At 36.9% G+C, this 17,110-nt stretch overlaps 1 protein-coding gene across 1 annotated transcript; it reads right to left on the reverse strand.

Annotated features, from left to right (window-relative positions):
* Nucleotides 1–6,311: 6,311 nt before the first annotated feature.
* HSPA13 (heat shock protein family A (Hsp70) member 13) lies at nucleotides 6,312–16,617 on the reverse strand. The gene is made up of 5 exons (XM_055313845.1): nucleotides 16,547–16,617; nucleotides 14,143–14,483; nucleotides 11,028–11,241; nucleotides 9,384–9,551; nucleotides 6,312–7,533 (listed from the first exon to the last, which is right to left on the reverse strand). Exons 1-5 carry the CDS (start codon nucleotides 16,569–16,571, stop codon nucleotides 6,866–6,868), a joined length of 1,416 nt encoding a protein of 471 aa, XP_055169820.1. The 5' UTR covers nucleotides 16,572–16,617; the 3' UTR covers nucleotides 6,312–6,865.
* Nucleotides 16,618–17,110: the final 493 nt, after the last annotated feature.

Consider the following 17,110-nt stretch of genomic DNA (forward strand, 5'->3'; position numbering starts at 1 on the left):
TCTCCAGGATCACGCCCTGGGCTGAAGGTGGTGCTAAACCGCTGAGTCACCTGGGCTGCGCAAGAAATATTTGTGATATTTATTTAATAAATCTGAAAATTTTGACAAATGTTTGCTCCACAATGTTTTCTTTTTAATTTTTTTTATTTATTTACTATAGAGAGAGAGAGAGAGAGAGAGAGAGGCAGAGACATAGGCAGAGGGAGAAGCAGGCTCCATGCACCGGGAGCCCGACGTGGGATTCGATCTCGGGTCTTCAGGATCGCGCCCTGGGCCAAAGGCAGGCGCTAAACCGCTGCGCCACCCAGGGATCCCTCCACAATGTTTAGAAGGAAAATCACACACATGAATTTTTTGTGTGTGCAAAAAAATAAGGGAAGTGATAGAGGCTGAATTTTTTCCTTTAAAGATTTTACTTATTTATTCATGAGAGACACAGAGAGAGAGGCAGACACAGGCAGAGGGAGAAGCAGGCTCCCTGTCAGGAGCCTGATGCGGGACTCGATCCCAGGACTCCAGGATCACGACCTGAGCCAAAAACAGATGCTCAACCACTAAGACACCCAGGTGTCCCAAGGATGAAGTTTTGAATTCATGCTTTAAAAATGTAGCTCACCATTAATATACTTGTGAATGATTGTCGGTTTTTGTGTATATGTGTAGTAGAAACTAATATGGTGATCAGAGAGTAAGGCTGAAATGATTTCTAAGGAGTGACAGTGCAGTACAAACAGGAACTAGGTATACATATTGATAACACTTCTGTTGCCACTGATTCCCTCTGAACATTTGCTTTTGGCTTTCTTTTTGAGCATTTGTGCAACGAACTCCAGGTTTTACAGAATAGCCATCTGTTTCCCCTGTATTGGCATATCAATGACTTTACAGAGGTAATGGATATGAATTAATGTTGACCATGATGTGCAAAGTGCAGTTGTTTCATAAGTTTACCTAATTATTAAGTCAAATGAGTTCCTTTTCATTCCATCTTGGCCAGAAGCAGGAGTCCAATAAGTGACACCTTGACCAAATGTTTAACCATCTAGTAAGAGTCACAAGTTTAAAAGCAGAAGGAATAAAAGGAGGAAAATGAAGTATAAATAAACAAACAACTAAGGGGTTTAATTAATTATTTATTTTAAAGATTTTTATTATTTATTCATGAGAGACACACAGAGAGAGGCAGAGACACAGTTATTGGGAGAAGCAGACTCTCTTTAGGAAGCCTGATGTGGGACTTGATCTCAGGACCCCAGGATTACAACCTGACCAAAGGCATATGCTCAGCCACTGAGCCACCCAGACTCCCCTTTTCTTTACTTTTTAAAAGTAAGTTCTGTACTTAACATGGGGCTCAAACTCAGCGCTTGAGATCAAGAGTTGTGTACTTCACCAATTAATGCAGCCAGCCACCCCTATGGGGATTGTTTTTCTTAAGTAGAAAGAAGTCTCAAGGTAGAGGACAAAGTTAACCAGGGTGGTTCCATCACACTACCCAGCTGCTTCTGTCTTTTGCTCAACCATCATCCATAGCACATCTTGGTTGGTAGTTGCAAAAACCCATTGCTTTATCTCCAGCATCATGTCTGCATTTCAAGAAGGAAGGAACGGTGAAGAACAAGACATTTGATATTTGATAGCACAAATGCGTAAACTTAAAAAAAAAAAAAGAAGCTTGTGGAGTTTCTATCTAGTGACTTATGCTTGCATCTCAGTGGTCAGAATTGTACCACTAGACAGCCCTCACTGCAAAGGAAGCTGGGAAAATAGGTTTTAAAGCAGTAGATGTTGCTGCTCTAAATAAAACAAGTAACAATGAATAGAAAAGACATTGCGATAGCATTTAGCAGGTTTTTGACACAGTCTTTTTCAACCAAAACTTACCTCAACCAAATTACTTAGTTTAGCAAACTGAGAGACAAGGAAGAGTAGTGATTACAACTAGTAATTGAGATCCAACTTCCAATATTATATAAGCCATATTAGATGATTTAGGGTGGATGGAGGAATTCTTAACAGGAGAAATGTGTGTGTGTTTATGTGATATACATGTTCATAAAGTTACAAGGTCTTTTTAGGTAAGCCAAGTGATAGTTAATTCAATGAGATATAAAACAGATAGCATTTATTCCTGTTTTAATATCCAAATAATGTCAACTTTTTTATTTTCCTTTTTTTTTTTTTAAAGATTTTATTTATTCACGAGGGACACACAGAGAGAGGCAGAGACATAGGCAGAAGGAAAAGCAGGCTCCATGCAGGGAGCCCGATTTGGGACTCGATCCTGGATCCTGGGATCACACCCTGAGCTAAAGGCAGCCACTCAACCGCTGAGCCACCCAGGCGTCCCTTATTTTACTTTTTTTTTTTTAATGTCTATTAATTCTTTTACAAATTAAATAAATGCTTTACCAAAGCAAATATCTTTTCTTTCATAATTCATCAGGAGAAATTTCAATAACTTGAAGAAATCTGAGAACTATAGAATCAGGGTCTTGAGAATCTTAGGTAAAATAGTAACCTATTTTATTGTGGCATTTCCTTACAACCCCACATAAACTGGCAAGTCATTGAACTTCTCTCTCTCTCTCTCTCTTTTTAAGATTTTATTTATTTAATCATGAGAGACACACAGAGAGAGAGGCAGAGACACAGGCAGAGACAGAAGCAAGCTCCATGCAGGGAGCCTGATGTGGGACTCGATCCCGGGTCTCCAGGACCACACCCTGGGCCGAAGGCAGTCGCCCTACCGCTGAGCCATCCAGGGATCCCCAGTCATTGAACTTCTTTGTGTATTTGCTTATCTTTCCACCACATCCATTTGTAATATTTAGTACTTTCTTTGCACTAGGTACTCACAAAACCAGCGAGTTAGTCAGAGATGTAAACCATTAAGTAGCAATATCAACATCTTTAATATCATCTGTTAAATAAGAAGTCTATCATGGATACTAGCCAGTAGTTTAGTAACTACTGGCTAAAATAGGTACTATGGGATTGTATTACGTGATGGATAAAGCAGCACAGCATTGGGTTTGAGCATGGATTGGATCTGAATCATGACTCTTGTCACTTATTAGCTGTATAATCCTGGAGAAATTTCTTGACACATCTGTGCCTTAATTTCCCTATCTGAAATTGGGGATAATAATACCAACTTGTAAGTTTGCTAGAACAAAACTAAATTGGTTATCACCGGAACATTTTTTTAAAGATTTTAATTTAACTTATTTGAGAGTGAGTAGGGGTGCAGGGCAGAGGGAGAGGCAGAAGCAGACTGCCCACTGAGCAGGGTGTGCAACACCGGACTCCATCCTAGGACCCTGGGAGATGCTTAAGGCACTGAGCAACCCAGGCAGCCCTATCACTAAAACATTTAAAACAGTTCTGGTAACAGAACTCAATTATCTATTGCTGCATAACAAATTAATCTAAAACTTAGTGGCTTAAAAACAACAAAAATATATTATCTTAATTTCCATGGGTCCAGAATCCACTTAGCTAGACTGTTCTAAGCTCTCTCATGAGATTATACTTATATTTCAACCATGGCCACATCATCTGAAACCTTGACTCAGGTGAGAGGGCTCACTGTTAAGAAGGCTCTCACAGCCGGAAATTGGTGCTGTCCACTGGAGTGCTTATTCACTTACATGTACCTCCCATCATTGGTAGGGAGCCATCAAATCTTGCCCAAGTAAGGGACGATCTCAAAAGGAGATGAATACCAGAAAATAGGGGTTGTTGGAAGCTACTCTGTAGGCTGCCTACTTCAATGGGGGTACTGTGCTTTTGTTGGTTAAATAAACTATATATGCAAGTGTCACTATATTTCCTCATTTGAGTTCCTCAGCAATGGTAATTAGAAAAAAATGAAGGAATCACAGAAACTCCTGGAAAGTCAAGTCTACTATCTTTATTTAAGGGCTCATTTGAAAAGATTACATTAATCAAATGAATTTCTTTAAATAAATATGTGAATATAGTTTTGTCCAAAGAAGACAAACTTTATTAGAAAATTATGAAATATTACTGAATCAACCAAAGATTACAGTAGTCTATTTTGCAGTATTATTCACTAACTATAGATTAATCTAGGTCTTTGCTCCATTATAGTCAAAAGTCATGAATTGGTATTCAGAATTCAGGAGATCTTGTTCATATGAGGCAGGAATTGTTTCTCTTTTAAATCAGGAAAATGAACGGAAAAGGATAAGGAACCCCAAAGTCAGGATGCAAGGAAGCAGGCAACAGCTGCTGAGCTCATGTGCCATGAGCATCAGATCAGCTCTGTCCCCCTTTTCTCTTATTAAACCTCAAAAATGTACTCCGGCCTAGTCGTGAATGGAAAATAAAGTACACAGTTTAAAAAACAAACCGCAAAGTGGTATTTATTTACATTAAAATGTGAATTACTTGTATACACACAAATAAGAGGCACAATCTGTTATGCACAATAACTATATAATCTTCAGTACATATTATACACAGTAGCATCTGTTAAGTCAGTGGTTTGAGTGAAAACACAGTACCAAAACATTCCTGATACAAAATAAATTACTCATTCACATATTCTAATCATACAACAGTTAATATTTAAAAAGTTAATGCACTTCAAAAAACACTAGCTACATGTACAACCAAAATGTATTAAGTTTGTTTCATGAAAAGTGTCTTAAGATTATTAGGCATAAATGATCCCTTTCAGGATACATTTTTATTTTTTAAATAAATAAACTACATTGATTTCAAGACCATTTATATATAGGCCCCTAAAATATGATTGAAGACAGACATTACTTCATATTTTAAAGATGTAACTATACTAGAGAATATGCTAAACTATTGCCCCCAAATTCCAACACTGCCATTCTATTTTTCAGACACAAATTATTTAAAGATCTAATTTTAGTATATGAGATTAGCTGCCTTGTTTTGCAAGTTGTTTCTGCTAAAAAGCATTAACAGACTGTCCTCAACAAATATCTCCTATATTTGAGAGTCAAGATTTTTTTAAAAAATGTTAAAATGTTTTAGGTTAAAGCTGATACTGTATGTGGAGATTTTTTAACACTTTTCTCTTAAGACCTTTGCAAAAAGATCTTTTCAAATTCTGAGATCTATCAAAGATTCCTATCAAGTCAATGAGAACACTTGAATACTTTCATAACGCAGTGAAGGATTCATCTTTGGCATTTCTCTGTTAGTTCTAAAATAAAATATGTCAACAAACATTTTTTTTATTTTTCTATCTACTTACTAGACATTCTGTACACAAAACTATGTGATTGAAATTGTGTTTTAACCACAATCTCATTGCTAACATTTTTCTTTTATCTGAAAAAAATATTAACATTCAGCTTTTTACTCTGAGAAGCTGAAATGTTTTGATGTTGCTGAAATGAGTTTGCTTAGTTCTCTTTTTCAGTGATTAGAAATTCATCATCTTTTAAATTCAACAACGGAAAGCAGACATACTTTTTACATTAACAAAAATATTGACCAGAGTGTAATCTTTGAATATTGATATGAAGCATGCATGTATTAAGAAAAAAAATCTTCAAATATGGGCATAACAGAAATATAACTGCTTGCTACATTTTCTTTCTTGGTCCCTGTAGCATTTCTAAAAGGAAACAGACAAAAACAAACAAAACTGCTACAAATGCTGATTTGTCTAAATCCTCCCACATTGCCTTCCACATTAGATTGCCACGTTACTTCCAATGTTCAATTTTTTTACTCTCATCACACACTAACCTTAAGGCTAAAAAACAGTCCAAGTATGACTACTGTAAAATGATAGCGGAAAACCACAATAAGGATTTTACAACTGAGCACATTTTCCTCATTCAAAACTAACATGGGGAAAAAAAAATCTCAGTAAAAATGGAATCAAATATGACTTGATAGTTCAAATGCCAGCTACATTCTCCAGGGCTTACTGAAAATAAACAAAGAAACGAAAACAAAAACATAAATAGTAGAGCTAATTACTGGTACTTACCAATGTCTGCAAAGGTCTTGGGTAACAAAAAAGAGCTAGTAACGATGGCTTTATTGTAACATTAAGACGTATAAAGTGAAATTAATAATTCCCTACTGCTTTCCAACCAGGCAGAATCATGGAAATCCAAGCAGAGAATGATGCATTGCAACCGAAGGAACTGGAGTATAAATTGGTTACTTTTACTGTCTGGCACTGAAACATTTGGATAAATCTACAGCTATTTTAGAAAGAAAATAAGCTGATACAATAAATAGGTTTTAAAAATCTGGAGAATGCAGATTACATAAATAGGACACATAACTGAATTTGTGAAAGTAAATTTATTATAGAATATGGCAGATACTGAACATTATACATGCAGCTTATATTAATACTGCTATCTCCCAGCCAATGTAAAAACCTGACTCCAATACTGTCCTTCAAGTATAGTTCAAACTAATAGTTACATATGATAACCAAGTAAATCCATTACCAGCTCCTGCTAATATAATTTAGTAAGAACTGGGAATCGTAATATGGGCACGAGGCAATATTTACAGAATGTAATTTTAAGTGCATATGGTTATCTACTTCCAGAATCCAGAAAACAAAGTTACCCAAGCTCCTATAACACTTTTACCTCAATTCTATAATTTTAAAAGCGTATGTTGAAATGAGATCTCTCCAAAATCAAATAGGATCAATCTGTCTTATTTAATCCTAAACCAAAATGTTATGTAAAATTCTGTGTATCTAAATGTTACCTTTCAGGTAAATTTGTGAGATATTTTAGAGATTTTCTTTTTTATTGGAGGTGGTCTGATAAAGAGGAAGAGGCTCATCAGACAATCACAAATAATCTTATCCCTCCAGAATTCAGTTGAAGTTGGTCTTTTGCAAATGCTTATTGGGAATTTCTAAAGCACTGACTTGGAGAGGCCAAGAGCCTCCATCAATCCCTGCTTGGATAGCCACTCCTGTCACCACTGCCAGGTCAGGGTCTACAGAAGTGTTGGGATCCTTCCCAAAGAACTCTTGAATGACTTGGCGGATTCGAGGAATACGAGTAGAACCCCCAACCAAAACCACCTCATCAATCTCAGTCTTTTCCAGGTGGCCTTCTTTTAACACTTGCTGAATAGGTACAAGTATCTTCTGGAAGAGATCTTCATTAAGCGCGTCAAAGAGCTTTCGTGATATTTCTGTTTCAAACAACACCTGACTTTCTCCACTTTTCTTTTCAGAAAGGCTAGCTCCAAACACACTGTTTATGTGGTGGTCATCAGAGGGAGAAAATCTGTCCTTTGGCAGTTCAGTGTCACTACTCTGAGGCTCATTCTTGTCCTTTTCCTCCACTGTTAGTAATACTGACAACTGAGCAGACTGATGAAGAGTCAGATTCAATTTGACCATTTCCACAGCTTGTCTTAATCTGTGAATTTCCTCTTTCCTAGAGGGTAGAAAGCCATATGTTTGATAGATCTGTTTATATAAGTACTGAAGCAGTCTTTGATTAAAGTCCTGTCCTCCAAGTTTGTTATTTCCTAAGTTAGAAATAAAAAGGTATATGTTATATTTATGCATTTGTATGTGTATATACAGGTCTGTGTAGTATGTATGAAAATTATATACTAGGAATAACAAATCTCTTGCTTAATGTACTCTAACTCTTGAAATTTTATTCAAAGCTTGATTAAAAATAACTGGATTACAATAATTTTTTAAAAAAGATTTTATTTATTTATTCATGACAGACACGGAGAAAGAGGCAGAGACACAGGCAGAGGGAGAAGCAGGCTCCATGCAGGGAGCCTGATGCAGGACTCGATCCCGGATCCCAGGATCATGACCTGAGCTGAAGGCAGCCACTCAACCGCTGAGCCACCCAGGCGTCCCAGGATTAAAATAACTTTAACTTGGGTGCCTGAGTGGCTTAGTTGGTTAAGCATCTGCCTTCGGTTCAGGTCATGATCCCATGATCCAGTACTGCATCAGGCTCCCTGCTCAGCAAGGACCCTGCTTCTCCCTCTCCCCCTCCCCCACTGCTCATGCTCACTCACTCTCTCTCTCACGCTCTCTTTCTCTCAAATAAATAAAATCTTTAAAAAATATATTGGTATTAAAAAACTGCACATTTGGTTAAAATTTTTAAATAATAAAAAAGGAATATCTCTTAATGATATCAAATAATTTTTCAGAGGATAAAGGTTGACAACAAAGATTAGCTTTTAGTAGCAATTTAAAACCACTTAAAGTCACTATTTTCAACAGAAGTCCTTATAATTAATAAGTACCAGTAGGCACTTTATCTTTTTTAAATCCTTTTGCTTGCTAGATTAAGAGCTAAAATTAAAAGAGAGAGAGAGAGAAATTTAAAAGGAAAAGATTAATGCAATACAAATCTCTGGCACTGAATCTTAAGAGTCCAGTTAGGAGAAAGAAAAATGCAGAAGTTAGACAACCTATTAACTCACAGCTTCACTTTTTAAATAGGCTCCATTCTTTAAACTAAATTAAAAAAAAATCTTAAAAAGATTTAGAATACAAAATCCTACAATTTCCTAGAGAATACTATTATTATATTTTCTTACATATCTACTTTGTAAAACACATTATCAAAAGAAGTAAACTGATCACTCTTCATTTTATTATTTATTTATTTGTTTGTTTATTTGTTTGTTTATTTATTTATTTTTAAAAGACTTTATTTATTCATGAGAAACGCACACACACAGAGAGGCAGAGACACAGGCAGAAGGAGAAGCAGGCTCCATGCAGGGAGCTTGATGTGGGACTCGATCCCGGGTCTCCAGGATCACAGCCGGGGCTGAGGGCAGCGCTAAACCGCTGAGCCACCAGGGCTGGCACCACTCTTCATTTTAAAGAATTTTTCTTGCTTTCTGTTCCCTTCACCACAGCCATGAAGTCCTATTGGCTCAGTGAGCTACAACTGGCAATGTATTTATTTGTATTATAGGATGCTCAGTCATTTTATTTAGACTTCACTTTTTGTTGTAATCATATACATAAATGGTTATAAAGTTACATATACAGACTACCAAAGTGAAGTCAAAGTATACTGAAAACATTTGATTTTTAAAAATTTTATTTAAAGATTTTATTTATTATTTATTTTAGAGAGAGAGAGCAAGGGGAAGAGCAGAGAGGGAAAGAATCTGAAGTAGACTCCATACCAAGTACAATGTCTCCAATGGGGCTTGATCTCACAACCCTGAGATCATGACCTGAGCTGAAACCAATAGTTGAATACTTAACCAACTGAGCCACCTAGGCAACCCCGAAAAAAATTTTAAAATAAACACTTAATACACTTGGTGTGCTAATAAGGAAAGCACTGTCTAAAACTCTTTTAGTCTTCCTGTATTTTTCTTACCAGACATTGCTCGGGTTAGAAACATTCCTCCTTGTTTATTTAGCAATGACACATCTAGAGTTCCTCCGCCCAAATCTATCACCAAGACGTGAAAGACCTCAGCCTTGTGGAGGCCATAGGCCATAGCTGCCGCTGTGGGTTCATTTATTACCCTCAAGATCTTCAGTCCTGTAAGATTGGTTGGAAGGAAGAAGAATTCATCAGAGGATACCATTACCAAAATTCCTTCCCATCAACCTCATTATGTTAGTGTATTTTATGGAACATGACCTCCGCTGAGTAACAATGACTGTAAACATAACACCAAAAATAATGAAATGGGAAAGATAAAAATTGGTTGTAAAATTATTCCAAAAAATTTTTAATATAAAAGTTCAGATTCAGTTGAATACGTCATTATTTTCTGTATTAACGTTTAATTTTAAAAAGCATAGCCCCTTCTAATTTTCATTATTTTACCTGGGAATATATGAGCAATAAAACTTTAATTATTATGTGCTATAATAAATAAATTGTTGTAGAAATAAAATAAGCTTACTATGCTCTTCTTTTTAAAGTGACTGAAAAAAAGGGGATAACAGAAGAGATTATAAAAAAAAATCTAGATAAAAAGTCCTTACAATCTAAGACCCTCAAATGTAAATCTGAAATATATAGCAAATCTGATCTTGAAGGTACTGTTAAACGGTGAAAGTTCAAAGATCAGATTTCCTTGCGTAAACTTCCTGCTTTAACCTAAATGCCACATGTCAGGGACCATCTCTCTCTCATTCTCTCTCCTGCAACATACTTCCTCTCTTTATCTGGTAGGCTAACAACGTCGCCTCTTCTTAAACTTCACTTTCTCAATGAGGCCTGCCTGACCACTCTAAAACCACAAGACCTCTCACTTTCTGAAGACCCCTGGCAATCCTGTAGGAACAGGATTTTTTCTTCCATAGCATGTTATTTTTGATATACATTATATCAAGGTTTTCAAACTGGGGCAATTCTGCTCCTCAGGGAACATTTGGCAATGTCTGAAGACATAAAACAGTCACTACTTGGAGGACAGTGCTGCTTGCACCTAATGAGTAGAAGCTAGGGGTGCTGCTAACTATCCTATAATGCATAGGACAGTTTCCCACAACACAAAATTATCTGGCTCAAGATATCAATAATGCTAAGAGTGGGAAACCCACAATATACTTATCTTTAATACAGATTTTGTTTCCCTCTAGTAGGATATAAGTTCTGTGAGAACAGAGATTTATCTGTTTTATTTACCAAGGCTCTCAATATTTATTGAATAGTTTTAAAGGAGTTGTCTTCCACCTCAGATTTTCAAGAAAATATTACTTTTATCTTAACATTAAAGAAAGTTTATAGAAAAAAATTCCTCCTTGCTACAGAAAAACATGCACCCATGTTAGCCTTGTTACATGCCTATCTGACTGGCTATTGTTATAGTGTGTTCCATTTTACATTGTGCTATAGAATTTTCTTAAATTTCTTTTATAAACCTATATCAAAATCCATCTAATTTACCCACTTTGGGTTTATTTATGTCCTCCTTTGTTGGTTTGCAAAGTGATACACCTTACTACAGATTTTCAACCTGAGAACATTCTGAGAAATGTACCATTCAAGCAAGGGTGATATTACCTGCAAGGTTAGCAGCTTCAATTGTTGAATTTCTCTGTTTTAGATCAAATTCTGCTGGTACAGAAATAACAGCATTGGCAACTGGCATTCCAAGATATTCCTCTGCCATTTCCTTTAACTTCAACAGTAGTCTAGAGCCAACATATTCTGGGGAAACGGTGATGGTCTCATTACTTGTCACAGAAAACTCAACCATTCCATTTTTGTTTAAAACCTGTGAATAGTATTTGAAAAAACAAAAAAAAAAAGAAATGTAAAATCAAACATATACACACACATATACTTAAAAACATATGTACTGAACTTATTCAATAAAGACTTTATAAGGTCATAAAATTTATTTGTAATCTATCATTTACTAAGATTAGAAGTTATTGAAAGCTATACTTTAAAACCTATAAAGTGAATCTACAAGAACAGCAGAATAATAAAATCCATCACCAAGCACATAAATGGAACACAGAAGATTCTCAATATATATTTGTTAAATGAATGAAAGAAAAACAAGATGAAATATAAGGAATAAAAGTTGCTGGATCAGATATTTGACTTAGGATCTTCTTCCTTTTTTCATTTTTTTTTTTAAGTTAACTTGTTTCCAAAAATAAAAGATAACTGAAAAACTGTTCTGGTACATATTAACAAGAATAATTTTGGTACTTCGCTATGTTTTTATCCAAAAATCACTTACCTTCTTATTTCCATGAAAACATGTACTCACTCATTATCCCTGCTAATGTGGTTATATATTTCAAAAACTAGATTAATTCTAAAACTACGGTCCTACTTTCACCAACAGACTACATTCATATCAACATATCAACAGAAAAGAGAATCAGTCTCCTAAGAAATTGTAAGAATTTTACCCCAGTCATTCTAGACCACAAACTGGGTTTCAATCAAAAAAACTTGACCATTAACAAACCTATCTGGGAAACAGAAAAACAAGCCACAGATACTATGTAAATAAGGTTCAAAGACACCATACTATCAGACTCCACATGAAACAGAAACAACAAAAAAACAGAACACTTAAGAAACTCAAAACAACAAAAAAACTCAAAATAACTCTTGGTTGAAAAACAGTACACAGGTTCCTAAAAAGTTGGAAACCGAACTACTATATGATGCAGCAAGTCCACTTCTGGGAATATACTCTTATGTCGAAGAACCACCTGCACTTCACGTTCATAATAGCTGAGCCATGAGTACAACCCAAGTATCTATCAATAGATATATGGATTAAGTTGGGATATTCATATACAATGGAATGCTATTCAGCCTTAAAAAAAGAAGACAATCCTGTCCTTTGTGACAACATGGATGGACTCTGAGGGTATTACGCTAGGCACAGGAAGTCAAACAGGGAAAGACAAACGCTGTATGATCTCTTACACGTAGAATCTAAAACAACCAAACTCAGAGAAAGAGATTAGATAGATTACCACAGGCAGAAGATGATGGGGGAGAGTAGGGGAAATGGATGAAGGTGGTAAAAAGGTACAATCTTCCAGTTATAAGATAAGTAGTACTGGGAATGTAATGTCAACATAATGACTATAATTAATATTGCTGTAGGATATATCTGAAAGTTGTTAAGACAGTAAATTCTAAGAGCTCTCACAGCAAGGAAAAAAGTTTTTTTTTCCTTTTTTGTATCTGTATGAGATTACAGCTGTTAATGTATTGTGCTAATCATTTCACAATATATTTAAGTCAAATCATTATCCATACATCATAAACTTATATAGGGCTGTATGTTGATTATATTCCAATAAAACTTGGGGGAAAAATAACTCTTGCATCAATAAATAATTGTCTCAAATTCTTAATTTTGCTGAAATATAGAGCTTCATATAATTTAATCATTATTTAAGAAAAACTTATAAATTGATAAAGGACCCTAAGTAAAAGTTAATAAAGAACAAAGAAATAAACCTAAGAAATGCACAGGGTAAATTTATTTTCTCCTTTGGAAATGCATGAAATATTTAAGAATTTTGTTCAATAAGAGCACTGATACAGCTATCAGTTTCAAAAGCTATTCACTTAGAATTCCTCTTCATAATTTACAAGAAAAACCCTCTATGGAAAAAACATATTTAAAAGATATGAGTAGGGGGGTGGGCGAAAAGGTTGATGAGGATTAAAGTGTACACTTATCATGATAAAAAAATGTTTTAGACAAAAAATAAAATATTTAAAAGAAAAAAAACCCCAGCAAAACACAAACCTACAAATAGTCATGTAAAAGCATTAGGAAAAAATAGAAGTGGATAGGAATGGGAAAGGCTACAGTAAGCATGATAAGAGTCTATAACTATTTTTTTTAAATTTGAGATGATTTTGCCACATAAAAATTTAATATTCTTGAGAAGTAAAAAGTAAAAATAAATACATAAATCTTAAAAAAAAAGAGTAACTAGGGATGACACAACACAGGGAAGATTGAACACAGACTTTTCAATCAATGGTTTGGCAATAGAAATCAAAGTATTTAAAGAATACAAGTTCTTCTACTTCTAGAATTCAAGTTTAGGAAATTATCAAGAAGTACACAAAAATATGTACAAGAATATTCACTGAAGCTGCAACATAAGTGGAAAACCAGGGAAAAAATAAAATGTGCACTTATCAAGACTAGACAATTGAATAATGGAATAGTCATTTGAAGGAACCATGTCATATTGTTGAATTTTAAACAAATCATAAAAAGGATGCCTACTATGATCTCTTTTTATGTATACAAGTACGTATATCCTAACACACCCAGAGCATCTATTCATCTATCAAACCATCCATCCATCCATCCATCCATCTGTCCACCCCATAGTACATGGGGCTTCATTAGCTTTCTTGCTACAGTGAAACCAAGAGCTAAGCAGATATTCTGAGGATAACAGCTCAAGAACATTGTAAGGCTCCAAGTCTATGATAGAGCTGTGGAGCCAATGAATTAACTCATCCTGGAATTGCTGTAGGACTGCTTGTTATCATGTAACTTCCATGCAGACCAAGTAAGTTGAAACAGAATGTTTTGTTACTTGAAGCCAAAACATTAATTGAAACAGTATGCTAAACTAAAATTAAAATAGATTTTAGCTTAATCACTTACCTTAAATGGGTATCTGCCAATTTCAGCCTCCAGCTCCTCTGGGGTAAAAATCTTGCCTATGAATCTCTTGGCATCATATATTGTGTTCTGAGGATCTGAATCTGCCAACTCTAAGCTTTCATAACCCACATATACATCATTGTCAGTAAAGGACACCATACTGGGTATACTGATGTGCCCATTTTCATCTGGAATGACCTTTACTTTTCCTGTGCCAGGAAAAAACACCCCAACAGAACAGTAGGTGGTGCCAAGGTCAATTCCAATCACTTTAGGAGTAGGCAATGGTAAATACTGTTGTGCCAAATAGCCAGCCAACAGGAGAGTCAAAACAGCTGATCCTGAAATAGAGGCAAGTTAAGAGATAGTCTTATTAAACTAGTACAATATGCTAAATTACAAATATGCTATTATTATTTAAATTTAGTTTTTAGTCTCAACTCTTTGAGACGAGAATAACACACTCTCAAAATATTTTCTTTTATAGTACTAATGATAATACTTCTCTCAGACATCAAGTTTTTCATAATGCAAAATGACTATACTACAATTAAAATAAAGGAACAACAAAACCAAAAACCCCTGTAGTTGTATGTCTGTGTACTTTACCTATGGGAGAAGAAAAAGTAAAAACATAATAACTGTGTTGATGCTGACAGGAAAAGTCATTCATCTCTAGCAAAGGCTAGATAAATATAGATATAATTCAATGTCTTGATCAATTGATATTTAAATTTAATTGCTTTATAAACAGCCTTAATTATCACTATTAAAAAGAAACTTCAGGGCAGCCCCAGTGGCGCGGCGGTTTGGCGCCGCCTGCCGCCTGGGGTGTGATCCTGGAGACCCGGGATCGAGTCCCGCATCGGGCTCCCTGCATGGAGCCTGCTTCTCCCTCTGCCTCTCTCTCTCTCTCTCTCTCAGTCTCTATGAATAAATAAATAAAATCTTAAAAAAAAAAAAAAAAAAGAAGAAACTTCACTGGGACGCCTGGGTGGCTCAGTGGTTGATCATCATCTGCCTTTGGCTCAGTCATGATCCTGGTGTCCTGGGATCGAGTCCCACATCGGGCTCCCTCCGGGAAGCCTGCTTCTACATCTGCCTGTGTCTCTGCCTCTCTGAGTCTCATGAATAAATAAATAAAATCTTTAAAAAAAGAAAATAAATAAAGAAAGAAAGAAAGAAAGAAAGAAAAGAAAAGAAAAAGAAACTCCGTTATTAGTATTTCCACACCAAAAACTGTTTAGAGGGCTAAAACTCTTTATTCCCTCATCTCCTTTTTCCTTTCAAAAGGATGCACTGGATAAACTGGCAAAATGATCCTGAAAGTTGTTTAATTATGAAACGGCCACTTTACAACAGAACAGAGTTAACTTTTTCTGTGTTTAAATATGAATTAAGGAAATACTTCTTGCAGAAGTTAACATTTAGAGAAGGAGAACCTAAATGTGTAACCCTAAAGGCAACATAAAGCTCCTTGAAGACAGGTTTTGTTCACTGTTGTATCCCTTGCACCAGGAATGGCTCCTAGCAAATAGCAGATGCTCCACAAATACTGACTTTAAACACTCACACTCACACACACACACACACACACACACACACACACACACACAAAAGAACAAAAGCTATGCAGATCGTAAACATAAGTGACTAAGAAAGATATCCCTTCCAATTCACAATTAATCTGTTCTTTGGTTTCAGGAGACTATGTCTGTAATCTGTAACCACAGGTGTTACATATGACCCCAACGTCAATTTGTAGTAGGAGTCTGTTTTACTAATTGTGAGCTCATCCTCATCAACACATAATTCAAAAAAAAAAAAAAAAAAAGGAAAGAAAATGAAATCAAGCGCCAACCCCACTTTCCTCTTGCTCCTACGTGGAAAACTTCAGGAACATTTCATTATTTTCTCGGTCGGGGAGGGCTAATTACTAACCCCGATCGGTAGAAAGAGCATCAGACTATACATCCAAGAGGCCCGGCTCTTTCCAAACGCAGCGTCCCAGGAGTCTACAGCTCCGGCCGCCGGCACAGCTCCTCCCCCTTCCTCTACAAAGGGGTCCTGGGGATGCACGTTCTTGCAGTCTCAAAGGCCGCAATTCAACCAACGATTCAAAATCGACATCCTTTTGAAAAGAACCTTTCCCGAGGCCCGATGTCCCTGGGATGCGAGCAGAGGGTCGCCGCCGGCCCTACAGGGCCTACTCCGGCCCAGGCCATTTCTGGGCGCGACCCTCAATCCGGCGCCCCGAGAGCCAAAAACCGCCTCTAAGTCACCCTTCCGGAGTCCTTCTCACTGCGCAGTTTGATCCAGGAGGTGACAACCACCCCTGCCCATCCTGGCCTCCCCAAACTGCTCCAGTGTCCACAACAGCCACAGAGAACCCCTGGTCACTGACCTAAGATCGTCATCTCTCCAGCCATCACAGTCCCGCCGGAGGGGCTTGGGATGACTGTACCAGACGTGAGGTGCCGCCCCCACGCCACCTCCCAGCCCCGAGGCCTACTGGGTAACGTAGTTCTCTTGCTTCAACGCTGTTCGAGAAGCTACATCTCTGGCCAGAGAAGGGACTTCATTTACCGTCAGGTCGCGGGGCTGAGCGCCTCCATTCAACCGCTGCCAGTGACGTCTGAGCCGCCCTCCCACGCCCGGACTACGGAGCCAATGAGGCTGAGGTGGAGGAGAGCCAAGGAGGGAGGCTGGCGTTTATAATCAAACCTGAAGCGCCTGGAGCCAAGTTGAGGTAAAAAGACACGATCTCTTTAGCGCCGCCCCATCGCTTTGCATTCTGGGAAGTGTAGTTCTGGCCTGCTCCTATTCGCGAGAGGGAGAGCGGGGACCGTTAGGTTACTGCTTTTTCCAGCCAGTGTTCCTAACCAGGTCCAGGTTCGAACCTTCGTCTTTCGTTTCCTCCTGCCTTTTCAGGAATGCTTTCTTCGCCTGGGATCCAGATTCCGGATAG

Source organism: Nyctereutes procyonoides, unplaced genomic scaffold, assembly GCF_905146905.1.
Source record: "Nyctereutes procyonoides isolate TBG_1078 unplaced genomic scaffold, NYPRO_anot_genome, whole genome shotgun sequence".
Classification (NCBI taxonomy): domain Eukaryota; kingdom Metazoa; phylum Chordata; class Mammalia; order Carnivora; family Canidae; genus Nyctereutes; species Nyctereutes procyonoides.

Excerpts from the sequence above, each read along its gene's own strand:
- HSPA13 (XM_055313845.1), bottom strand. The coding sequence starts at position 16,571 with ATGGCTGGAGAGATGACGATCTTAG. Across the intron at positions 14,484-16,546 it reads TGGAGAGATGACGATCTTAG|GATCAGCTGTTTTGACTCTC; the intron begins GTCAGTGACCAG and ends CCTCTATTTCAG. Across the intron at positions 11,242-14,142 it reads TTGGCAGATACCCATTTAAG|GTTTTAAACAAAAATGGAAT; the intron begins GTAAGTGATTAA and ends TACTATTCACAG.